The sequence below is a fragment of the Rhinolophus sinicus genome, linkage group LG02 (genome assembly GCF_036562045.2).
Source record: "Rhinolophus sinicus isolate RSC01 linkage group LG02, ASM3656204v1, whole genome shotgun sequence".
Classification (NCBI taxonomy): Eukaryota; Metazoa; Chordata; class Mammalia; order Chiroptera; family Rhinolophidae; genus Rhinolophus; species Rhinolophus sinicus.
In genome coordinates, this window is record NC_133752.1 from 113652913 (window position 1) to 113679571 (window position 26659).

The 26659-nt window shown below is 49.9% G+C and overlaps 1 protein-coding gene across 6 annotated transcripts in view; it reads right to left on the reverse strand.

The window, feature by feature from the left end:
* Window positions 1-582: 582 nt before the first annotated feature.
* CRACR2A (calcium release activated channel regulator 2A) overlaps window positions 583-26659 on the reverse strand; it is a 133561-nt gene continuing 107484 nt past the window's right edge. For 4 of the 6 annotated variants that reach the window (XM_019756945.2, XM_074325250.1, XM_019756948.2 and 1 more), the window contains 7 exons: window positions 23582-23906; window positions 20037-20169; window positions 14533-14614; window positions 14307-14421; window positions 5265-5366; window positions 3621-3697; window positions 583-2227 (listed from right to left, as the gene is read on the reverse strand). In XM_019756945.2, the coding sequence (XP_019612504.2) occupies window positions 2143-2227; window positions 3621-3697; window positions 5265-5366; window positions 14307-14421; window positions 14533-14614; window positions 20037-20169; window positions 23582-23906 (919 nt within the window). In that variant the 3' untranslated portion in view covers window positions 583-2142. Of the gene's footprint in view, window positions 2228-3620; window positions 3698-5264; window positions 5367-14306; window positions 14422-14532; window positions 14615-18429; window positions 18672-20036; window positions 20170-23581; window positions 23907-24732; window positions 24821-26659 lie in introns of those variants that run through there. The other 2 variants (XR_012493823.1, XM_074325251.1) reach the window with 2 other exon arrangements.

A 26659-nucleotide genomic window follows, 5' to 3' on the forward strand; every position in this document is an offset into this window, starting at 1 on the left:
ATGCTGAGCAGTAGGGTCACCCCACCCTGCTCTATCTAAATCCTGAATGCTTTTCCTAAATGGAAAAATGCAGCCCCAAGCCAGGGATTAGGTTCTGGGGATAAAGGCATCTGTGGGCTTGGAAAACACCAGGGATATCCTGCTTGCCTGACACACCCCAACTACCATCCCTTCCATCAGAAGCAAGAGAGCTGTTTTCCTTTCTCCTTGGCTATTCCTACCTTCTACACACCCTCCACACACACACAACACATATGCATATCAGTCTCTGTCTGTCTGTCTGTCTGTCTGTCTGTCTGTCTCTCTCTCTCACACACACACACAGATACACACGTGCCACTTCTGAGTGACCCATCATCCCTGCATCCCACCAATGAGACCATCACCAGTGCCTTCTCTTAGAGAAAGGAGTTTCCTGTGAGTTCCCTTCAAACTTGGACTGGGGGCCAGCACCAGCCTAAGCTGGAAAAGGAACATATCATAAACACTCTAGAGGGAAGAGCCTGAAGCATCAAATAGCCCACCTTTATTTTACTGATGAGGTGGGGGCCCAAAGAGGAAGCCAGCTCGCCCAAGGTCATGGGGCGCCCCCTGGTGCTCAGAGCTGGTTTTTGTTCAGCACCCTTTACGGGCCCCCTGGGGCCTGCATAGAGTAGATGAGAGACTGAGACTGCATTTGCCTGGTGACCCACGGGGCTCTGATCCTTTGGGGTTCTGGGGAGGAGGCTGCAACTCTGGTCTCTCCCCCACCTGGTTGACTGTATGCAGTTGTCTTGAGCCGTCTTCTTGGAAGCCTGTGGACACTTTCTGCCCCTCCCCCTTCACCACCCACTTTTCTGTGGGGGCAGGGATCTATAGTCCTAGAATGGTAATTGGCAGTGATCTCTGTGGTCTTTTCATCCAACTTCCCCCCAAGGGCAAGAATGCCCTTGCCAGCCCCACTGATCCAGCCAGTGATGCTGGAGCCCTGCTGGGGCTGGGAACGCAGCGCCACCAGCTGAAGGAACCCCCTCGGGCCTGGATCACTCCCCTTAATCCGGGTGCCCCGTGCTGGTGCACAGACATGGGGGCCGAAGCACACTGTTCACCAGACAAACACCAGCAAAATGGCACCATCACACTCATGCTTTTTTTTTTTTTTTAATACAGTCTTCTGGAAAATAAAATAAAGTCAGTAACTATGGACCTGGTTTTGGGCCTCACTGAATGTGTGCCAATCTACACCCCATTAATCATCATGTACGGACTTGGAAAGAGCTATTTTGAGAACCATTTAGAAAACAGCTTTTATATAGCGATATATACGTTATTTATACCCTGCAGAAATGGTCGCTCTGTGTAGCAGCAGATGGGTTTTTCCCCTAGTTTTCGTCTCTTAAAGTTAAGTAGGAAGTCAGCCCACTCCCTGACCGCAGGCATACACTTATCACCCCCAGGCCACCTCGGAGTCCTGCCTGTGTGTAGGCAGTGCAGAGGAAAGGCTGTGGGTTCTCGAAAGGCACCATTCCGGAGAACCCCCGGGGGCAAATACCCGTGGGCCCTGAAGCCTGGGAAGGTGCAGGACCCGTAGAGGTGGGGCGCAGGGAACAGGATGGGGGCACCCTGGTTTGCTTCCCCTAACACCACGTGGGCATCTCGAGGTCCATGAAGCATATGCCAATGTGTCCCATGGCATCCAGAGAACGGGAACCAAAGCCAGACCAACCGCCCTGATATTGCTCAAGTGCTGTACCTGTGGCCTGCAGGAAGCAGCAAGTCGGCACTGCACAGTTGCCATGGCAACTGCAGTGCTTGGTTCTTAAAGGCAAGGGGGGTGGAGAAGGGAGGTGGAGAAGGCACTCAGCGGCTTTTCTAGAAAAGCCCATCTGTTTCTTCCCCCAGGAAACCTCACTGACAAAAACGGGGTGGGGGGCAGGCGGAAGGAATGGGCATCGGGTCTAGAGAAAGAAGGGAGAGAAAAGACTCCAAGATGCTCCAAGAGCAGCTTTCCTGACTGGATGCGCTCCCCTTCCTTTGGGGGAGGGGGGCAGTAAGTCACTGCAAGGACAGAGCTCTTGGTGGGCCTTGGGAAAGCATCTGTGCGGGATGCAGGGCAGGCCCTGGGACCTCAGGCCTGGGTGGAGCGTTCCTGGGAGGCCACCGTCAGCCACAGCAGGATTTCTTCTTGGCAGGGCGGTCAACCTGGACAGTGTCCTCCCTCACTGTGTCTTCGTGCTCCTGGAGGATCCTGGGAGAGGGGAAGGTATAGTGTGAGCAGTGGAGGGCTTCTAGGCCCTCAGGTTACAGGCCCGCGGGGTGATAAGGCGGGACTCCAGCTTCCAGGCATCAGGGAGGTACTCCAAGTCTCCCCTGGGAAGTACAGGTGCATGACTCTATGTAAAGCCAGCGTTTAGTCAATATAGAGTCTTCAAAACACCTTCTCTAGGAAGCCTCCCCTGAACACAGAGGTGGTGTAAGCGCTCCTGACAGCACTCTCACCCTTCGTTTGTTAAAACCCCATCACCTAGTATCATAATGCATGGCTCCTTGGCTGGCTCCCTCCACACAGAAGGAGCTGCTAAGGGCAGAGACTGTATCCTTTGTCTCGGTGACTCTGAAGCCTGTCATAGTGCCCAGAACACAGCTGAGGCTCAGAAAATACATTTCTTGGTTATGAACCCTATGGAAGGGCTGTCCCATGTGGCCACAGCTCCAGATTAAATGTAGGAGGTGAAGGACTAAAAATCAAAAATAGTGCTAATTATCTTATCCCTGCTCTCTGCAGCCAAAAATGCTTTCACCTTAAGAATCTCTTTTGAGTCTCACAACAACCTGTGAGGGGCAGGGAAGTGTGACTGATATGCTTACCTTAGGGGCAAAGCTCAGTGAGGTAGGATATGCCCTGGGAGTCAGTGACAGAGAAAACGGGTAGAACTTTCCCCGTGGTCTTCCATAACTGTACAACCGCTCCAGTGCACAGGGTTCTTAAATTACTCAAATAACAATATGTTTTAGGTGCCCCCAGAATGAATGCTGAGCACAAAATGCGTGCTACTGAGTGTTTGTTAGGTGAGTGGATGGATGGATGGATGGAATGAATGCCTAAACGTATGAATGATTGAATGCCCTAATATTAAAAATGGGGCCTTGTGTGGTTTCATTTTCTTAATTTTGATGTAGGCAGAGTCTTGTAGAACCAGCCTTTCCATGGGACCTGTCCTTTGAGCGCTCTGGTCCCCATGATGGCCCCTCCTCTCCTTGGCGCCCTCTCCCCAAGGAGCCCTAAGTTCTTGCTCCCAGCTGCCAGCCAATTAATCCCTGCTAGGATATTAGCCAGTGTTGAGCGACCAATGATTTGACCTTTCCCAGGAGCATTTGCATTTAAAAAGAGTGTTCCTGGGAAAAAGGCAGCCTTTAAGATTCAAGAAGACAGCAGCACCCCAGCCAGTGACAGGCGGGAGGCTTTCTTTTGGGCACTGCTGTGTTTCAGAAGGCTGCCCCTGACTCCTGGAATCCCACACAAAGGCCTAGGCCACCAGCCTTCACTCAGGGGGCTCAGGCCCAGACGGAGGAGTGGTGAATGCAGTGGTTCCCACCGGACCCACACAGCAGTCACGTCACCTGCTGAGTTGTGTCTCTACCTGGCCAGATGGAGCAGCGACTCTTTGGTGTTGTGACCAGAATAGGCACTGCATTCATAGAAGATCAGATTGTTCTCCTAGAATCAAAACAGAGAGAACAAACAGAAGGGGAGCTGGAGGGAATCGTGGGGGTTGGGGGGGAAGAACACCCTGTCTGCATCTACCCACACCCCTGCCCCCTTCCCACTGTAAGAGGGTGAGTTCTGTCTCCTCAGGCAACCGAGCAGCCTGCCCAACTAATGCAAGTTCTACAGCCATCTCCCAGGTCAGCTATAACAGCTGTAAAACAAACGGTAAGCTGTCTTAGTGTTTTACACTTTCTCAAATTGCTCTCCGTTTGGGTATGTATGTGCTCATTTCCTTTTCACATCAGCCTGTGATGCAGAAAAAGACACAAAGGCCAGGGTGGGCTACATTCTTTCCACTTCACAGGCAGGGAAACAAGAGCTAGAGAGGATGTAAGAGGTGGGCCTGCTCTGGTCACGTATTTAGTTAATGGCAGGGCTCCCAGCAGCACGCTTTTCCCAGGACCCCGGCATGCCATGGGGCTTGGGGCAGATGTCCTGAGGCATTCCAATAGGAATTCTCCCTTGCACCTGTTAATGAACAGTCCAACTGCCCAGGCTGTCAGCATGGTGCCACAGGACAACTATCCGTCACTTCACCAGGCACGCATGGTGGAGAACTTAGGCGTGGCTCCTCATATTTCACTTATTACTCCCACTAATAGCTTTCCTGCTTCCTTCTGACAATGCTAATGGCATGCGGCCTCCAGGGCCAACATCCTGTGGGGATGCAGGCAGCTGAGGGAGGTCACTGCTGTGGCTGCAGGTCCGGAGGCGCTGCAAATGGTGGCTCCCAGTCAGCTTTCCTGCTCCACACCGGCAGACCCACTCCATCCTCTGCCACCCCAACACTTCTGTCAGACCCCGACTTGGGTCAGCCTGTGGGAAAACGAAGGCCCTGTGGTGAGGGGCAGGGAGAGTGCATAGCACCTGGAATTGGAAAACAGGATTTGTCTTCCAGCTTTAAGTCCTAACCTCACCACGGAGGAGCTGTGTGATAACTTAAACAAATCACTGAATTTCTCTGACCCTCAGTGTTGTTTTTTACTGACTGAAAAAGGAAAAGGTGATAATAAAAATACAGATCCGTAGCTCCTTCATCAAAATCTCTGGACCCAGATATATTTTAGAATCCAGAAAGTTTGAGTTTCAGGAAGATCATACATGTATGTACTGTATTTTATATACTATCCTCAGTGGGGTAGACTTGCAGCTAGTGTTTCTGAAGGTGATAGAGTGGAAACATAGGTGATGGGATTCAAGCATTAGATGGGTCTGAAATAGGTAACCTCTTCCTATCTAAGAATTTATACATATGAGTTGTGAGGAAGAGAGTTTGGGGAAATTCCCCATCGCCAAGTCATCCCTCGCCAGCTCCATCTTGCAACCTGTGGCTTTCTATGGGAATTTCACAAGCACAGGAGCTGGACCATTCCCGTGACTCCAGGACACCCATCCCGCCCCCTTGCTTCCTTCCCAGAAGGCTTCCAGAGAAGGCTTCCCCCAAGGCTCTCGGTCACATGCCTGACTGCCGTGGGGTCCTGCCCTGTCCACAGAGATAGAAATGCCTGCTCCTTACCTTGGCGAGCTGCTCTCCGAGGCCCCGGGGAACTTCCCGCTCTTTCTCATTGTCAATCTTATTGCCCAGCAGAAGGACGGGGATGCAGTCTCCCACAGCTTCCTGCAGAACAGACAATCCCCCAGCTGAGAGAAGCATCCATAAGGAGAACCCGAAAGGACGGATTAAAATGCTAGCTGGAAAGATACAGTCTGGTGTGCAAACCCCTGGCTGCCACAGAGGCCAAGCGGTAATAAAGTCATCGTGAAAGCTGAGCGGGGGAGCGTGTTCTCTGAGAGCCTCAGTTTACAAGGCCTGCGTCTGGGGGCCTCCAGTAGCAGCAGTGCAGCGATGCCTCCCTCCCTCACCACTCCCCTCGGATGCTGGCTGGAACATGCAGGCTCCCCACATGCGCTGGGAATGGGAAGCAGGAGGAGGGCACAGTTGCCACCCATATACTGTGTCCCTCCAGGGCTTACAGCGCCCCGAGGACATTCCTAAGTGACTGGACTGAGTCCACATGAACGAGAATGAACCAAAGGACATACAGCGCTGGAGCTGTCCCAGGGCTGCTGTTAGAAGTGGCATCACCGGAGGCCTCACGTTGGGCGTGTGGGCACCCTGAGGGCTGGGTCCACGGTGCCCAATAAAGGACTGTTGTGAGCCTCCTTGGAGGCCACGGCATGGTGTCATAGAGCCTGTCACTGGGTGCTCTGGCTTTGAAAGGAACCTGCACGGGGAAGAGCTGTGGCCAGAGCAGGTGCACGTCCTGGAGCAGAAGTAGCAGGTTTACTCAAGGGGTCAACCCGCCCTGCCTCCAGTGGCTGTGGCAGATGGGCAGGGCCGGCAAGCCCACAATGTCTGTACCCCGGCGCCCTGACCTCCCCCGTGAAATGGGGTACGGCACATACCTCCCCGCAGGGCAGACAGAGGGCCCAGGACACACAGCTATTAAGTGAGGAAACAGGGTAATGTTCACATTTAAGCAGGCTGTTATTTCTACCTTGTGAGATTTTTAATTAGAAGCTTTTAATCATAATCTGGTCGTGAAGATTATTCACTAAACACATAGCTATATGTTTTACTAAACAGAGAGCGCTGTGGGATAACAAGCTAATAAGCGGTTATCATTTTGTCAATAGTTCAGCTACTTCACATTACCATTTCAAATACATGTCCAATGTCCATCCGATAGGTACACCTATTTTAGGCTGAAACGCAATTACATTTGAAATTAAGGCACAATGCTTCCTTAATCTACACATTCGTTTTTATTGTAGTTCAGCAGTGAAAAAATTTCTCGTTTACTAAATGAGAATGTTGAGTATCAGAGAATCCGAAAGAACATTCAATATCAAAGTCACTGAGTTATGAGGCTCCTTTAGGATCTGGGCCCACAATTCTCTAATGTTTCCCTCTAAATTCTGACTTTGAATGAACTGTCTGCTATTTAGTGTCTTATTAACGAGAACTCTCTAAAAGCAGCATTTCCACATACCCATAGGAAGACGGTAGTTAACACTGACGATGGAGACTCAGGCACCACAAGATCTTACGGTGTCTTCTGACCCATCAGAACCAATTCTGTCATGGGCACTGCAGTCGTAAGTGGACTGTACCACAGTCCAATAATTTGCAAGTGAAAAACTCACTATGGTATATGGAGAACGCTGGGGCTTCTTACACCATTAGTGGGAACAACCCCTTTCTCTGACTGTGCCGGGCCACAGAAACTTGGGCAGTTTTTCACAGAAATGGAAGAAAAGAGGAGGAAACAGGGAAATGGGCCAAAAGGCTTGCTGTTTGGACCACTTGAGAGAGAGAATTTGTAGATGTACGTGTGAGGATGACTAAGACTCGTGGGATTTCTTGACATGGAAACTCTCTGAAAATATGAGCATCAGACCTGCAATCCCAGGGCCGAATTCTAACCCCACTCTGGTAACTTGGCATGGGTGATCACTTCAGTTTCCTTCCTTGCAAAGGGCATGCTGGGTACTAATGGACCGAACAGGATGAGGTAGGGAACAGCCATAAGCCCCCATCTGAGCCCCCATGCACCACACACAGCAGTGTGCCTCTTGGGAAAAGAGGGGGCAGTCTTCTTTTCAAAAGGAATTCCTGGATATAGAAATGAAAGTGCTTAGAAGGAGGAGAAAAAAGCCAAGCTCCCAGCTGGAGCTATGGTTTCTCTTCTTTGCATTGTTCCTCTTACACAGACACTCTGGACAACTTCCTTCACCTCCATGAGTACTGGCCTGCCACCAATAAAGAATTATGTCCAAAGATATGGCAAAAATAAGTGAGAATGCACTAAGGCTGCAGAGAGTGCTATCAGGGGCAGTCAGTGGATGTCACTCCAGACCCAAGATTAGTTTCTAACCATAGGAAGGGCCAAAGGAAGGGGTTGGGGCTGGCCGGGTGTCTCATGGTCCTCTCTTTCTTTAACCTCAAACTTGAGCTATCTGCCTAAACTTCACACCTTTTGCACACTGAACTAGGTTTTCAGCCCACATACTGCCTGGCACAAAGATGCTCATAATTATCCACCAGATGAAGCAATACTTCCTTTCAAAAGTCCAAAGCCCAGCTCCTTTGGAGAACAAGTCTAAGGTCCACCCAACCTCTGTTGACATTTCTATAGATGTTAGTACAGTCCCGTAGGCGTGCCAGGTAAGAGGGAAGGGATGGAGCTCCTTAGCCAGCCACACAATCTCTCTGTAGGCACTTGGCTCTGCTCTCACCCCAATCGCTCCTCTTCCCTGAGTCTCTCTTGTCTGAGCTGTAAAATAGGCCTCGAAAGCCAGTTTCTGTCCTCTGACTTTGACACAGAAGCCTCTCTATACCTTTGATCACTTTAGCTGTCTTTCTCTGAACTTGAGTTTGTTGGAAGACAGACTTGTGGGAATTTAAAAGATTATACATCTCTGACTTTAAATAATAAGGGCTGTCACTTTAGAGCAGAGGATTGGCATTCAGCTCAGAATGTGCAGCTGTTGGGTTGGGTTGGTGTGCGTGTGTGCGCGCGCGCGTGTGTGTGTGTGTGTGTGTGTGTGTGTGTGTGTGTTAATATCTATTTGCTGGGAGGCAAGAAAAGCACTTAGCTGGGAGAGTGCTGCCAGAACAAAAACATTTCTCAGCACATTAAAGCATGCAGTTATGCTAAGAAAAAAATGACTGCGAAATTATATCTTGGGCGTTTCCATATTTATCCAGCCCCTGGACTATGAGTCAAAACAAGATTTATTTGTGTAGTTTGTTTCAAACTGCCAGCACTTCAAACTCAACTTGGAATCTGGGGAAAAAATCAAACTGCTATTTTTGCTCTATGCTGTACGTTGTCACCGCCGACACAGATCACAGAATGAGCATTAGTTAGCAGTCCACGAAAGGAGAGGAAAGTAGGCCTGACTCCTTTCAGCTAAAGAACTGTTCTGCCTTGAGACAGAAGCGAGAAGGACTGCAAAAGAAATGGACACCTATTTATCAGAAGCAGATTTCGACCATGGGCCATGTGACGAGAGAGAAGCATAATGCAGTGACAAAGCCCTAGATTTTAGTTCTGGCTGTGCCGTCTGACAAGCCGTGGGTGCCTTTGAACAAGTCACTTCCTCTCTCTGGATCTCAGGGTTTTTCATCTATAAAATAAGAAGCTACACTGGATTAATTTCCAAGTATTTTTCCAGCTTAAAGACTGGTCTCGTTGGCTTAATGACGCCAGTCATATTCCACTTCCTTGACTTATAGGACTAACAATGACAAAGGTGCTTAGAATGACAAAAAGACCTGAATAGAAGTTCAACATGCCAGGGCTGCAGATACTGAGGCCCAACCATCTGAGTTTTGGGCAAATACCAGCCCACTCAGGCTTGTGCCAAACCCTATTTTCTCTGATACGGGCCCCAAGGTCTTCAGATGTCCGGTGTGCCCCCTGGCCAAAACATGGGGCCCTTGGGCCCAACCAGTTTCTTCTTTTGATTGGACTGGTTAAGCAAGGCCCACTCAGCAGAGATGAGGAGGAGGTAGGGGGACTGGGAATGCTCAAGTGGTAGGAATGGCCAACTGCTTTGACTTCCTGTAAGGTGTGTAGGAAATGTAAAATGGCAGGGAATCAGCACGGAGTGTGTCTGGGCCCAGTGTGGGCCTCTGATTCAGAAGGCCTGCAGGCAAAGTAAAGCTACGTAGAATGGGATGGAAGAACAGTCATGGGGGCAGGACGCTCCCACCTCATAAAGCGGGGTAGGCGGTTGTTCTCTTGTGCCAAAGGAATTGGGTTCCCTCTGGGCTGCAAGGAGCCTCTAGCATCCTCTGGCCCCCTCAGCAAGTCAGAGCCATACCCTGCAGAATGTGGGGGCCACAAGGGAACTTTCAGAGCGTCCAGCGCACACCTTCATTGAGTGACTGGCCGCAGTGTCGTGGGCAGGCAGTGTGCGAGCTGGGATGGTAAGAACTTCTTTTTCAGGGAACTCCATACCTCCCCGGAGTATCTGTTTCTGCCCCACACAACCTCTTCACAGGGTCTTTGCCGTGTGTAATCTGAGGCAATTTCAGCCCTTTCTTCTTGTAGTGCTTTCTGAGTTATAGGAGGAAGGGGTACTGAGAAGAGCTGGCTAGCATTCACCTAACAACAAGGCTTCAGAACCTGAAGCCTGTCATTAAAGTTCCCCTTCCACCCTCCCGTCCCCAGGTGAGGGAGGCGGCACAGTGCTTGGAGCTTTATGGAAAAATAAGGTGCTCCACAAATATAAAGTACTTATTATTTTCAGTTCCCCTCTGATCAAATTAGGTGTCAAGTTTGAATCTATCACCTGACACCTCTGATTGCTGGTTGCCAAGGCAAGATGAGTTAGCTTTTCAAAAATCTTGAGAATGGCATTTATGATGCCACTGTTCCCCACCTTCAACACACAGTCCGCCACCCGACAGAGGCTTCTGCCCTTGCTCACGAAACCCTGGCCCAGCAGGCTGGACCCACCATACTGAGTCCTCTGGACTGCCACACGAGTGCTGGACACGTGGGAGGTGCACAGAAAATCCTTGTTGAAGGGGCACAGACATCTCTGGATATGATTTAGGGCCTTGCTTCTCAAAGTGCGGTCCTTGGACCAGCAGCATCAGCCTCACTTTTTAGAGAGGGAGAATCTTGGGCCCATCCCATACCTGCTGACTCAGAGTCTGCATTTTAACAAGATGTCCAGGGGATTCTCATGCATATTTGAGTTAGAGAAGCACTTGTTTAGGCTGGGAAGCATGGCAGGTGAGAATCAACCAGAAAACTTAATTTTTTTTTTTTTTTTAATTTACAGGCCCTGCATCATTCTATCTGGGAGAGAAGACCCGACATCTGTTTTATTTGAAAGCTCCACAGGTGTTTCTGATGTTCATCCAGGTTTGGAATCATCCTTTAGAGCAGGGGTGTCCAAACTTTTTTCAACGTTTTTCACCAAGGGCCATATGCGGTAAAATACACAAACAGCCGGGCCACTCACTCGAGGTGAAGTACGTATTGCCTCACCTGGTTTATTTAAGTAAACTAAATATATTTTTGGAATTTGCTGCGGGCCAATTAAAAATGGATTGCGGGCCGCAGTTGGTCCGCGGGCCGCAGTTTGGACACCCCTGCTTTAGAGTTTAACTGTACCTTTTGATAATTTTTAAAAAGAAGAATTCAAACTATATTATAAGGTTATAGTAATCAAAACAGCATGTTACTAGCATAAAAACAGACACATAGATCAATGGAAGAGAATACAGAAACCAAAATAAACCCATGTCTATGTGGTCAATTAATCTATGACAGAGGAGGCAAGAATATACAATGGGAAAAAGACAGTCTCTTCAATGAATGGTTGTGGAAAAACCAGACAGACGTATGCATAAAAATGAAACTAGACCACTTTCTTACACCATATACAAGAATAAACTCAAAATAGATTAAAGACTTAAATGTAAGACCGGAAACCATAAAACTCCTAGAAGAAAATATAGGCAGTAAACTCTTTGACATCATTTTTATCAATTTTTTTTGGATATGTCACCTTAGATAAGGGAAACAAAAGCAAAAAATAAACAAATAGGACTATATTAAACTAAAAAGCTTTTGCATAGCGAAGTAAGAAAAAAAACAACCTACTGAATGGGAGAAGATATTCATAAATGATACATCCAATAAGGTATTAATATCCAAAATACATAAAGAACTCATACAACTTAACACCAAAAAGCAAACAATCTGATTTAAAAATGGGCAGAACACCTGAATAGACATTTCTCGAAAGAGGACATACAGATGGCCAATAGACATATGAAAAGATGCTCAACCTCACTAACCATCAGAGAAATGCAAATTAAAACCACAATGAGATATCACCTCACCCCAGTCAGAATGGCATCATCAATAAATCAACAAACAACACGTGATGTTGAGGATGTGGAAGAAGGGAGCCCCTGTGCTCTGTTGGTGGGATTGCAAATTGGTGCAGCCACCATGGAAAACAGTGTGGAGGTTCCTCTAAAAATTAAAAATAGAACTACCTTATGATTCAGGAATTTCATTCCTGGGTATTTATGCAAAGAAATCCAAAACACTAATTCAAAAAGTACCCCTATGTGCATTGCAGCATTATTTACAATGGCCAAGATATGGAAGCAACCTAAGCGTCCATCAATAGATAAATGGATAAAGAAGATGAGGTACATATATACAATGGAATATTACTCAGCCATAAAAAAGAATGAAATTTTGACATTTGAGACAACACAAATGGTCCTAGAGGGCATTATGCTAAGTGAAATAAGTCAGAGAGAGAAAGACAAATACTATATGATTTCACTTATATGTGGAATCTATAAAACAAAATAAATGAACAAACAAAACAAAAACAAACTCATAGATACAGAGGACAAATTGATGGTCACCAGATCGGAGAGGGGTTAGGGCATGGCGGAAACAGAGACAGGTTTAGAAGTACAAGTTGGTAATTACAAAATAGCCACAAGGATGTGAAGTACAGCACAGGGAATTTAGTCAATAATATTGTAATAACTATGTACGGTGCCATATAGGGGCAATAACTTATAAGTTATATAAATGTCTGACCACTATGCTGTACACCTGAAACGAATATGATATTGTATGTCAACTGTAATTGAAAACAAATTTTTAACTTAAAAAAAAACAAGTTTGTAGCTGGGAAAAGAATGGGTGACTTTGAAAAAGTCATGGCCTCAATTTCTTCACTTGAGAATGAGATGTCTGTCCTGGATCAGTGATTTTCAAAGGGACACCCTCTTGTCTAACAAAATTGTACCTGGACCTCCAATATCTTAAACTGAAAGAAGTGGAGTGGATCTGACTGAGACGGAGGGTGAGGGGCCCAGAACAGTGACGAGCACACTTTCCCTGCTCTGCCCCAGTCCCTGGAAGTCACTCTGATTCAGAGCTCCAAAGAAGAAAGTGTGCAAACCACTGGCTTACGTAAGCCCTAGAGTCTCTCCCGGTGCTTAACTTCTGTGAGGAAGACAAGTCACTGGTGCTGTCAAAAAATCCTGTCTTAAATTCCGAAGTTTAAAGAGGAATGATTTCCAGATTACCCACACCATTTGCTTCCATTAAGCGCTCAGTGTAGAGCCATTCACTACATTTCAAAATGTACATTTTCTCTATTAATGTTTTAGGTTCAATAATTTTGAGACATAATTTTCATTAAGCAAATTTCTGAGAAACCCTTGAATTTGGCTTCCATTCTTATACCTTATTTTTCTTGGTAAGGAGAAGGACATGGATTAAGAGTAAAGAAAGCAGTGGCTCAGCCAATCCAAACTACAAGAAAAACAGATTTTGGTGGGAGGAATCATAGATGTTACAGGCAAAAGGATGAAGAAACGGACAACTCCCGTGTTCTGACTGCACACCGATATAATACCCGTTCGTGCATCCAACACCTGTTGAGCAGTGACTCTGTGGAGCCCCTGTAGCACTGGGTAGCAGTGACAGAGATGCAGGTGCAGTTCCCAGGAGGCACAGAGTGCACTCAGGGTCGGCTGGGAACTGCGTCCTTTACAGTGTGAATGCGCAATAAGGAGGCAATGCACGGTCTAATGGGCTTGAGGAGAGGCTGAAGGTAAGCTCTGTGAGATCAGGAACATTGTCTCTCGCATCCGCTGCTCCAATTCCCAGACCCTACAACAGTGGCTGGCAGTGTTTTGAATAAATAAGTGAACAGAGCATGGCTCCTGCTGGTGGAAGCAGCTGGGATGTCCCACATGACTGTTTTGTGAATGAATCAGCTGAGGCCCTACGAAAAGAAGTGGCTTGTCCACTCTGCCCTTGGCCTTGAGATGTCTGCATTCGAGTGGTAAAGGAAGAGCGTGCAGACGATCAGGGAGTAAAAAGCACTTACAAAGCAGCATGTTGCAAGTGTAAGTCAAGACACAGTCTTACAGATAATCCAGAATTCAAAGAAGAGTGCTCTCGGTCGCGGGCCCTGCCTAGGGTGACCTTGGCGTGATCCTGAGGCCCTCACATCATGGGCCACCCTCCCCTCATGGGAAGGGTTGTGACAGAGGCTCCAAAACACTGCGTGGTGCCAGTCCTGGGCTGGGCACGGCTGGGCCCACTGAAGCTGGGAAAATGTAGGGGGTGGGGAGAGGTGGTGAGAATGGGGGAAGAGCGCAGTTGTGACTCAGGTGAAACACTTGTTTCTCAGGAAACCTTCTTTGACACTCCACGCTGTGCCCCTCCTATTCCACTCACTCATAGCACTTACCAAAATCATAACGACACAATTAGTGGCGTAATCTGTATTTTTCAATCCCCCATCCACGGGAGGAGGGACTGTGTCTGCTTGCTCACTTTTGAGTGTTCAAGTTCACCCAGGTGCGCCCCTGGTACTGGGTACCTGGGTGAACGGACACATGAATGCTTAAATCGGTTTGTTCCTGGAGAAGGTGGGTTCTGAATCAGGGTTTGGAAGAGCAGATGGCCAGGCAGGAGACGGGCAGAGAAGAAAGGGGAGGCAGGAGCTGAGAGCCTGAGCGCTCCTAGGAGAGTAACCAGCTCACCTCCACGCTGCTCAGCCAATGCCGGACAGATAGGAAGGACTGTTTGGCTGTGAGGTCGTACATGACGATGACACCATCGGCCTTTCTGAAGAACTGCTGGGTGATGCAACGATACCTGCCACCGAAGGGCTACAGGTCAGAGGCAGCACAGCCCCGTCGCAGCCCAGACCTTCAGCCCCACCACGGGAGTGGAAGAGACAGGGCTACATGAGGGACAGCTCCTCACCTCTCCTGCCCAGCTGTGTCCCACAGCTGCAGGGCCACCTGAGTGTCATCCACACGCACAGTCTTCACACGGTAATCAATGCCTGCAAGGTGGAACGGGCCTGTTACTTCCCAGTCAGAACATGACGACCCCAATGTCTCCAATCACGGCAGGCCAAGGGTGACAACCCTCCCTGTGCAGCTCCTGGCAGGCCATGTGGGGGAATGGACAGAGCACTGGACAGGGAGGCACCAGGCCTGGGTTCTGGTTCTGTGTCTGCCATTTAGTAGCTGTGGGACCTTGATCAAATCACTTAACATCTCTGAACTGCAGGCTCCTCCCTGTGATGTAATCCACACCCTCTTCAGGGACACTATAATAGGTTCAAATGAGATTACACATGTCAAAGTAATGTACCAATACAGAGACCATTATTATTTGTGAATTTACTCCTTCAGTGCAAAGATGGAAGGACAGGAAAGACAGTCCTCAAACTTCTACCCCCTACCCTTTCTCCCTGAAATCCTTTTCAAAGTTCTCCTAATAAAGTTCAAATATCCCTGGGGATGAATGATACTTTCAGACTTCCATCGGCCACGCGAGGGTATGTGGAGGAGTCTGGAGGAGAAGCCGGAGGACAGGGTGGGTGGCAGGTGGAGGGCAGGCTAGAAGAGAAGGAGGGGGAGGGGAGAGAACCAGCGGTAACATTCCCCCTTGGGATGGGTTTGGAGCTCTGAATCCCGGCCACAATTGTCTCTCTGAGGCTGTGAACCTACCTAGACTCCAGAGAGAGGGAACAAGGTCGAGGGACACGCATCCTGTGCCCACAGCAGCCCTCAGAGAGAAGGACCTTAAGAAAGCTTCTGCGGTAACAGACATTCCTCTCTCCTACATTGTTTAAGAATGTTCACAAGTGCTTACAGAGGTTCAAAAAGTCTTTCCCCCTTAAGGTGCCAGATCCTGGAGCCAGAAGGCATCCCCTATCAACTACAAAAGGCCCAGTTTCTGAGACCCTCACCTTGGAGGGCTTAGGTAGGGACAGCAACAGCAGTTTGAACGGAAAGAGACAGAAGAAACAAAACGGACAACAGGAGGCAGGACATGGGAAAGGTCATGGCAGATACTATCTCCAGGCAAAGGCAAGTGCATTAGGGGCCCAGGAGTGGAGGGGAGGCGAGAGGGTCACCAGTCCTAGAATGCAGGACCAGCAGGGACTCTGGAGGCCCCGTGCTTCACAGATGAAGGCCAGACGGAGCAGCACATTTGTTTGGGTAGAGACAGATTGATCGGACCCATTGGTGGAAAGCCTGACATTTCTAGTTGCCATGTGCCATCTCTCCATCCTCTCAATGCTCCCCGTGACATCCATGTGAGTTACCTGTACACACACCTGTGAGCGTGCATGAACCTGTGCACCACCCCTACCCAGCACACAATCAGAGACGGTGTGCCTTGCCCAAGCTGGCCAGCAGCTGCAGTGTGGAAACCCAACTCTGAGGCTCATTCTACTTTTCACACCAGTATCCTGCGCGAGGGACACCTGGCGGCTTGCTTTTATCCAGAAAGCCCTGGGCTAAGTGCTCCCATCCAAAGGGATTACAACTGGCTGGAGCTGAATCCAAGGTGAGTTTTCTTAGCTGAAAGTGGCAGGGTTTCCCCATTCTGTGCTCTGGAGATGGAAGGGGCTGCCTCCTTTCTGATAACAACTCAGAAGGGAGCCAACCACTGTCAGCGCAACTTCAGGGCCTGATCTGAAACCAGCCCAAGGAGCAAAGCCTCGAGGACAGAGCCCTCTCCTTGAAGGGAAGGCTCCCAGGCTGCTTTCTGCTTTCGTCGTCCCCTCTACCTCACTGCCTAACTGTTTGGCTGCAGGCCAGGCAGCTTGTGTTGCAGGGAGCGAGGTGGACCGAGGCGTGCTGGAAGCACGGGCTCGGTGCTGGGGTGAGCTTGGTGAGTCTCTGCTGGGTGCTCCAGCACCCGATAGATTTCTCTCTGCAGCCTCGGACAGGCAGGCCCAGGAAGCAGATACGCCCGTGGCGGGGGCGGGGTGGGTGGTGGGTGGGAGACACAGGCGGCAAGTCCAACAGAAGAGACAAGACAATAATGTGGGGCCAGAGGACCTGAACTCCGACCTCAAAGGCCCTCACCACCAGTTCCAACATCCCAGGAGCCAGGCAACCGTGTGTGTCCTGGTTTTGGTTCTGCCTCTAACCAGCTACATGACCTTGATGACATGACTCCATCTCATTGTGGGGCATCTTCACTGTCCTCCTCTGTAAACTGAGCTGTAATGGAGGGTGTGAAGGGCGTGATGGAGGGTGTGAAGGGCGTGATGGAGGGTGTGAAGGGCGTGATGGAGGGTGTGAAGGGCGTGATGGAGGGTGTGAAGGGCGTGATGGAGGGTGTGAAGGGCGTGATGGAGGGTGTGAAGGGTGTGATGGAGGGTGTGAAGGGCGTGATGGAGGGTGTGAAGGGCGTGATGGAGGGTGTGAAGGGCGTGATGGAGGGTGTGAAGGGCGTGATGGAGGGTGTGAAGGGCGTGATGGAGGGTGTGAAGGGCGTGACAGAGCGTGTGAAGGGCATGATGGAGCGTGTTCACGATCTGTTCAGCTGTAGCATTCAATGAACACATGGAGGTGACCCCTAACCTGCAACCTAACTGGTTCCTCAGTGACGGCTGGAAATCAGGAGCCCCCGTCACCATGAAGTGTGTTGTGCTGTGGGACGGTGTGGATTAAAGCTGGCTGGACTCCAGGACGGGCAACGGCAACCTTTCTGGACAAGACAGGCCCAAGCTGTCATTCAGAGCAGGAGGAATGTGGAGTGGGAGTGCCTGCAAGTTGTCATGGAGAAAACTCTAGGGATTTCTCTGTAGAGATGGGGCGTGGGATAGAAACTGAACTGGTGTCCAGGACAGGGCAGAGTGCACTCTGTTGGGAGAAGCTTTTGGAGGAAGCACCTTGGGTCGTGGCCTGTGATTTAAAGCAGGGGGCTGTGAGCCAATGTGAGGCAGTAGAGAGGGCACTGGACTCGGGGTCCTGTGTTCTAGGGAGTGTTAGTCCCCAACAATCAGTCATCTCACCCACAAAACGAGCTCCAACATTCTACAAAAGCCATCCTGTGACATCTCCAGGACGTCCCAGGGCCCAAGCACCTGCTTCTGAAGGCATCAGCTGGTCCTAAGGTGCTGCAGGCAGGTGCTCAAGTCGCAGTGCTGTATTACACTGCGCACAGGCCAGGAGTTGAGTACAAGTCATGTTCTAGGAGGAGTTGGAGGCCCCTCTGATGATGGAGGTGAGCGTTGGGGCGCTGAGCCCCTGGGAGGGCTGTGCTGATGGTGCGGGGGCTGCCGCCCTGGACGGGTGATGGCTGGTGCCCTAGCCTAGGGTCGGACCGCAATGGGCCTAGAAGGCCAGGACTCTGCAGCTCTCCTGTCTCCTCACAGGGCGCGTCTTTCAGGTGGCTGGTGTGACTGCTCACCGACACGTGCACAGTGCCCGGAAGGGACAGTAATTTAAGCTGCTGCTCCTGCATATTTTGTGCAATGTGAAGAAGGGCGTTCCTGATTGGGAGTCTCTGACATTTTTCTCCTTCCTAAATTGTAGGTGTTTCTATAATTGACCTCCTCCTGGGAAGTGCAAAATCATCTGATTTTTATTTTTCAGAGCCTTCCATCTCAGGGGCACAAGTTGGAAATGTAAACAGACCCTGAGACCCCGATTCCCTGATTTCAGCAAAAGGAGACGCACCTATGGGCACACTGCTTGGAGACCCCAGGTCTCGACATCTGTCCCCCTGCCTCCCAGGGGCCTGTGCTTGAGCCATGACGTGTGGGGGCCTACCCTACTGTACGCTCTCCGGGGAAGGCCAGCCCACCTCCCACAGCCATTGCTTCCTGTGTCACCAGGCTTGGCTCACATGACTCACTCCCAGCCATTCCTCTCCAGGCCAAACAAGGCCAGGCTCTTCTGAGCTTGGTTCACAGGCTCTGCCCTTCTTCCCGTCAGGGTCCTGATTCTTCCTCTGGGGATGCTCTCCGTCTTTGGGTGGAATGAGGCAGAAGGGAGGGGACAGGAGGATGTTCCAGATATTATAACAGCATAGGAAAAGGTCCAGCAGTAGGAAGAACGGCATCCTGAAGCATGTGAGAAGAGACCCGTCTGTAGGAGGAAAGTTGGAAGGAAAGGCCAGTTCAGGATGAGAGGAGAACAGGAAGTTTCCCCAGGCAGGAAAAGTCTGTCTTGTGGGGACAGCAGCCAAAGGTCAAAGGTAGTCTGGAGAGACGCTCAGGCTTGGGAGGAGTCTTGGGTGACCCAGCTCATATCCCATGTTTCAGATAAGAAAAGCTGAAGCCCTGAAGGAGGGAACCTGTCCCCCTGAGGTCACATAGCTGGTTAGTGGCAGAGCTGAGATGGAGATCCAGGACTTCTGATACCTCAGCAGCCTCCCCTGCCTGCACCAACCTCTGTGCACCTCCCGTGGCAGGAAAGGGTCCTCACCACTCACTGGGTGCTAAGCACACACAACTCAGTATTATTAGGGCCACTGTGGAATCAAACAAAAGAGGGTGTGGGGGGAGGGGAGAGGCCAGAATCAGCACCAACTTCCTGTTGGGAATATGGACAAGCCTCTTAACTTCCCTGGGCCTCTGTTTCCTGATCTGTCTGTTGGGCTGATAATAATACTTGCCTCCCAGGGTTATGTGAAGATAGACTGAAATGATAAATATATAAGCCCATGGTGTATTTTCAAATATAGTTGACTTATCAGTGCAGTTAAATGGTACACAGTAGGCACTCAATGAATTTACTTTTTGCTTGAGTGATTCAACTTGGTAGAAGCTAAAAGGTCAATATGCCTGTGGGTATTGCCACATATTCCAGTGCAATGGGCAACTGTGGGTGAAAGAAGCAAAGTCCTCTATCTAAATAAGATAGCATTCAACGGTGGGAACACATTAAGCCTTGATCATCCACTGATACGTAGCTGAGTCAAATGAGTTTCTACAATGAACGCCAGCTGGCAGCCAGCAGGCCCGGGATGTGGGATGGGTAATATGTGATGGGGAAAGGAACCATCCAGAACACTGTTCTCCTGTACACACACAGGGAGGGGCAGGGCAAGGAAGCAGCTGGCCCATGGGGGAGGCAGGAGTTGTGGGGGAAGGGGGGAGCTCAGGAAGAGCACGAAGATTCAGGGCACTGCTGAGAATGGGGAAGGAATGAGAGCGAGACAGGCTCAGGTGGGCCACAGGGGCCTGAAGCCCATCTTGGCCAACTTCAGTTCCACTCAGGCCGGACATAAGAAGCTTTCAGTGGTCCCATTCCACGTGGAGTGAGCTTAGTAGCCAGTGCTCTGGGGGAGAGGGACTTCACCTTGCCCCTCTCAGCCTCACTGTGGAGCAAGCAGACCCTGCCCCCTGGCAACCAGGCTCCACGGCCCCCTATCCCCAGGCGGCTCCATTGGCCTCCTCCCTTGGCCCTCATCTCACAACCTCCCATTCCCAGAGGTGGGCCGGGACTCACCCACAGTGGCTGTCATGCCCGGGGAGAACCGGTCCTCACAGAACCTCCTCAGGAAGGATGTCTTCCCCACGGCGGAGTTGCCCACAAACACGATCTTGAAGAGACGGTCTGGGGTGGAGGGAGAGCCTTCCTCCTGTGGACAACAGACAGGCTAGCCAACTGCCGGGATGGTCACTACCTGTGTCCTGGACACAACATGCCCTTCATCCATCCCCACATTGTCCAGGGCGGAGTGGGGACCAGGCTTCCACACTCGCACCAGGGAGGCCGCCCAGCCTCAGATGCAGATGGCTTGGGGCTCAGGACACATACGTCCCTCCTAACAACAGCAGGAAGGAAGAGGGACATTCATTTAACCAACGTTTGTTGTCCAACTGCTGTGTCGTGGGCCCTGTGCTGGGCCTGAAGATGCAGGGACGAGCCGGTGGCCTGGTCTATGGTGGAGTGAAGAGGCAGGCCCAGAAACAAACAACCTCAGCCCAACGTTCCAGGGGTTCTGGGAGCAGGGAGCAGGAGCCAAGCATCCACCAAGGAGACACTGTGAGAGGGGCTTGAAGCAGATAGGGGATAAGGTGGGGCGTTTGCAGGGCAGAGGGGAGTTAGAAAAAAGGAGACACCTCTGTCACAGGCGCAGAGACAGCCCAGGCTGGGATGGGAGGCCTTTCTTTCTGCCCTATCATTGGAAACCTGGACTGATGGAGGACACTCTTGCCCCCCCTGCCCTTTGCTCTTCTGTCCCATCTTATCAGCTTCCATATAGGATTCCATCTGCCTTGGGAATGAAGGCAAGACAGTCTCCACCTAGTAGGCTAGGAAATCCGTAACGCCAGGCCACTGGGCAGAGCTTTCCAAGAGTCAACTGGTCACTGCTGCACCTTCTCCTCTGCCCTGTGGCCAGAGGGACTGGGAGCAGCTCCCATTAGTCTGGGACGCTAAGGCTCTGCAGGGGACTTGCTTTAACACGAAGCAAGTGAGAGGCAGAGCAAGGAGCTGCCTTCCAGCACAGGCTCATTCCTTGTCACTCAACCGGAGAACTGCTGGATCCCGCCTGCAGGCCCAGCCCTGCACTGTCGGGCCAAAGAAGGAGGCTTTTTGAATCTATTTAGAAGTGGATTTGAGGGAATTAGCTCCTCTCATTGAGCAAATACTATAATGGAGTGGCAGCAGATCTTAGCTGTACTTGGCGTTTCAGAGAAAAGCCATTAATAGCCTTTTGGGGGGAAACCATTCCATGTAGTACTTAGGAAGGAATTCAAGGTCAATTACAGGAATTTAAACTGAAAAAAAAAGAAAAAGAAAGAAAGAAAAAGAAAATACTCCACACTCAACATCTATGCCCCTTGCTCGCTATTCTTTGCTCTTATATGGGGGCAGCAGCTCTCTGCCATTGTCGGCTCAGCCTGTCCCTTCAGTGTGAGACTAAAGCTCAGAGCAGGCCCTGGTGGGCAATGCGAAGCCCAGGGTGGGTGGAGAGGGTCCTGGCTGCAGAGGCCGTGCCTGACCCTTCCCCGGTGCTCCCCACTCTCCCTGGCCCCGCCCCAGGCACAGCACCGTTTTTCTCCCAGGTCAAAGAACATAAAGACATTGATGCTGAGCTCCAGGCAGGACCCACCGCACAGGTGCAGCACATTCCTACTTATGTGCATGTACTTAACTTGTGTCCCCTCTGGGGACAAGCCACAGTGAGACAACTGGATTGGGGTAAAGGGGCTGGGAAAAGATCTGTTCTGATCTTCCTTCCCATCACTTAAAAAAAAAAAGCTTTAAAAAATAAAACTAATCTGTGCAAATTTTTAAAATTAGGAAATACAGAAGTAGAAAATAATAATTATTCATAGTCCACCTCTACTACCTGCAGGGATCTCTAGTCTTCCAGGCTTTTCCTCTGTATGGATGAATGAACATATGTTTTATTGACAGTGACTTGAGACATTATATATAATTTTGTCCTTTCTCATATATTATTGAATTATAGATATTTTTCTGAGTCACTAAAGTTTTTTGAAAATATGATTTTTAACAGCAGTGTAATACTCTACTGAATTAATATGCTATAGTTTATGTCTCTATTGGTGGACAGTTTTTCAGTTGTTTGCTATGATACACTTACATTTTTGCAGGACATCTTTGTCTGACTTTGGTTGTTTCCTGAGGAAAGATTGTTAGAAGTGCTGGTACAAAGGATGTGGTATTTGTAAGTTCCTGATTCCTACCACTTTCCAGAAAGGTTGCACCAATTTCTGGCTCAGCAGCTGTGCATGAAGGGCCTGCCTCACAGCACCTTCCAAAGAGCAGATGAGGCTGTTACGTGACTTCTGGTGGATTCTAGTGACTTCTAGCTGCAGCTTCTGTCCCCAGCTCAATGGCAGCCCAACCTGGCGGCTGGGCCAGCCCCTGCTCCTCAGGCCACTTCCCGGTCTGCCAGGGGGGAGAATACATTTCTGATGCCTCATCAAAGAACTGTGAGGATGAAACGCCACCGCAGATGCCACGCTTAGCCTTTTTCCTTTACCCTGACCTCTTGACACATCTTTCACATTTTGGGGAAAGCATGGAGTATTGAACACCCCACTGGTGCCCACTGTCCACAAGTGTGGGTCTGTGCACTGATGGGCTGTGAAGGGCATGTAGGAGGCAGGGGCCCCACCCACCACTGGGTGCCACCCAGTTCCCCACCCTCCCAGGGCCCTTGGCCTCCACCACACCACCTTTCAGAGTGAAACATACGTAGGAATCTTAATCCGGACCCAAGAATGATAACCAGAGCCAAGAAGTCCCTGCACAGTAGCCAGGGAACGACTCCTGGCAAATATGCTAATACAGCCACGGAAACGCTCAAGGTGACAGCTCGGTTCTAAAGGGCTGTCCTTGTGTGCAGGGAGGAGCCTCTGTCACACTGTCATGGGCATTTCCAAACCTGTAGTAGAGGGTGGAGGGCTCGAGCAGCCTATTCATGGGCCTGGGTCATAAACAACGTGGGGGATGTCATCACCACCAACCAGAGGAAGACGGTGCACACGGCCTCCTTCTCCCTGCAGAACTCAGCAGGAAGACCTGTGGGCACTCCCGGAGGCGTGAAGGCATGGAGCGCACGCTGACGGGAGGAGCAGGTGGGGCACTTGGGACTGAAAGCCTGACCAGCTGATTAAGACGGGAGAGAAAAATGATGGTGTGGAAACTCTCTGGCCTTGTGGAGAGCAGTCACAGAATGTAAGAGAAGATGTACAATTTTAAAAGTGTGGGAAACCTTATGCAGAGACGAGCAGAGGATTGATCTTAAGTAGGTACATGTACTCAAAAATGCTTTTGAATCTGAATCAGAAAAGAGAGCACAGGGTTGGGAGTGGGGAAAACATCAGAAGTTATACGGAGAATTTACCAGGACCTCTGAGTCTCCCCCGGGACAGTCAGCTAAGCAGGAGAAAGTGGTATTTGAAGAACACAAATACGCTGATTCACAAGACCAGCTGCATCTGACTTCCCAAGCTGCCTTTGGGGCGGGCATAGGAGTGACGTCTGCACACCATCGCAGGATGTGCCCTTACCTGAGACAGAGCTTCTTTCCCAACAGGCTGTCCTCGGGGAGATGTGGGCATGAGTTCCAGCGGAGAAGGTTGGACCTGCTGGGTTGGTCCTTCGACCCTCTGGTCAGGCACGTCCTCTTCTTCTGGGCATTTGCTCAGCGGCGGCTGAAAGCTGCCGTCTAGGAGCTGGGGCAGGGGGTCTTCTTCAATGGAGATGATTCTGCGGAGAGCTCCCTGGCGTGGCTCCCTGGCTTCTGCCTCCTCCTCTGTAAGGGGATATCCACTCAGCCCCAGGGAGCTTCTCCTCCTTGTCATGCCAAACACATCTTCTTCCTCCTCTGACTGGCTATTTGGGGATGGGGAAGAAGGAAGAGTAGGGAGAAAACTGTAAAATGTATCAATATGGAAGCCAGACAGCTCTTCTGACAAACAGATGACTGAAGGGCACCACACCTCGGGAGCAGGGGGTCTAGGAGAGGGAAAACAGACCCAGAATCCTTTAGCTCATTCACTCGGCCACTTGTAGCAGTGCCTGATGATGGCGGTGATGATGAGATTAGCTTAATGCCCAGCAGTATCATCACCATGACTAAGCCCAGCATTCCATGAGGGGTGAAAGCAATAATGACAGAACTAAATACATTTTTACAAGTTGTGAGAAGTAAAGCGTTCGAAGAAAGGGGCATAACATAATCTGGAAACAAAGCATCCTGGATTAACAGTCAGGCGGCCTTGGCTCCAGTCCCAACACCAGCCCTGACTGACTGTCCCTGGGTTAGACACGCTGAGCCTCAGTTTCCTCACGATAAAAGGTGGCCCACTGCCTTGCCTACCTCACAAATAAGGTAATGCATTAAAAAAGACATGCTCACAAAGCAGCCCTCAGCAATGTGAGGGGGGGTGAGGGGCTGCTCTGGGAGCGCCCCCTTCCGGCCCCGCCACGAGTCAGATGTCTGCTGGCTCAGAGGCGGCTGCCCACTAGAGAATGGGCTTTGGGTTGGGAGGAAGCCAGACGACCTGCCTCTCCTTCCTTTCTCTTTCTCTTTCAGTCCCTGCAAGTCAGAATCAGGAGGAAGTGGCCCAGAGCCCTAATGCATATTTACTTCCAAAAGCACTTGAGCATAAAGAACAAGGAGAGCTGGTTGGGATATGCGGGGACATTGGGCCAGTGCACACACCGTACTTTCTTAGGTTTTGAGAGCCAAGTCCTCACAGATCCTTCCGGCACAGCAGTTCCTCGGTCTTGGTGAACAGCTGAAGCTGGGAAGTGTTTTAAAGGGGACAGAAGTTTGACAGGGAGAACCTTGAGTCCACAACTGACACACACACACACACCCCTGTACACACATACACCCGTACACACATGCTAACACACACAGCACATGTACACACACATGCGCACGCATACACACACAAGGATTAGAGAATAAAGTGGGATGGGAATGAAATGAGGTGACTGGGTGAAGGAGAAAGGCGGCAAAGGACACAGAATATGCAGACCAGAGACGCTCCCTTCATCTTGCCCCCGATTTATAACATTTATTATTCCTACGGACCAACAACAGGAAGGAAAGAAATGCATACATCACTGTTCTGAAGTGCAATTCTGAGAGACAAATTAAGATGTACTGCTTGCTCACAAAAATGTTGACTTAGTTTGGATCCCTTGATATAAAATAAAGGATTTGTAGCGATTTAAGGACCTTTCCACTTTTTATAAAAATCACCACTTTTAATAGACGCTGTCTTCTTTCCAACAAACTTCTTTTATATTCTAACAAGCCTACTGTCTGTCGCCTCTGGAACATAATTGGTATTCCCCTCCACTTTCTCTCTGCTTGCACACAAGGGAGCTTATGTCTGTGCACGTGCGAGCAAGCGTGCCCACACAGCGTGGTTTTCAAAGGCCTTACAGCCAAGAAAGAAATAGCCACTGAAATGGTCCTAAAATGAAGCATTTCTTGGGAAAAGCTTTGTATTGGGGCAATTCTCAAGCACTACTGACATTCTGCAACACCGTCAGCTTAGCCTGACTAAGTTCACTTTTGGTTTTCCACCAAATGCTGTGCGCCCACCGCAGACAGCAGTCACCTCGGGCAAAGTCTGCATTGGAATTCAGGGTTCACAATTTGTTGCTTCCTCGGTTATTGTCTGTTTCCTCCACTCAACCATAAGCTCCATGAAAGCAGAGATAGGGTCTGCTCTGCTCACCACTGTATACCCAGCACATAGCACAGTATCTTGTATATAATAGGTACTCAACAATGGACATTAATGGCAGGACTCAGGTCTAATTTATCTTCGGAGTCTACAAAGATGTCAAAAGAATCTCTAGTACAAAGTAGGCAATTGCTAAACGCTTCTTGAATGAATCAATCAGTGAATATATTCAATTCCGAGGAACCAACAGGCCAACTATTATTGCAGAAATTTGATTCCTAAATTGTGCCTCCCTGTTGAGCTATTTAGAAAAGGAATTCATAATGATCAGGTCCAAAGACCTGACTCATCAGCTGACTGACATCCAGGGTCACCTCCCTTTTCCAATCTGTTTATTTTATGCTCGCTGTCCTCAGTGTCTCCTAACTGAGCAAGTTCACACACTTTCTCCCCATGTCTCATACGAAGGGATCTGGCTGCCTTTGCCTCTCTGTGGCCATCCATGTGTATATGGATGGAGCACGTGCCAAAAAGAAGAGGGAGCAGGGGACTGGATGGTCTCTTTGAATGAGCCCCTCTTTTGGGGACTCAGTCATGTGCTGTCCAACAGGAAAAAAACATGTCATCCCTGTGTTAATTAAATATGAATCATTGAAAGGCATCTATCAAACACAGGCCCCATTCTTGTCTGTAAAGGAGTTCAACTGTTGGAGATTCCATATGACACTTTAATTACCCTTCAGAGCCCAAGCAGTCATGTCCCTGAAAAACCAAGGGCATCCACTCTGCTGAACAGAAAAGGGCTCATGTCCCACCACACCCTCCATCGCTCTGCCCTGACCTCTCCTGTTCTCCCTCTCCACTGCTGAGGTACGGCACCTCTGCAGTGTCTCCCTGCAGGCACATCCTGCGGGGTGGGGGCCCAGAAGACAATGGCCT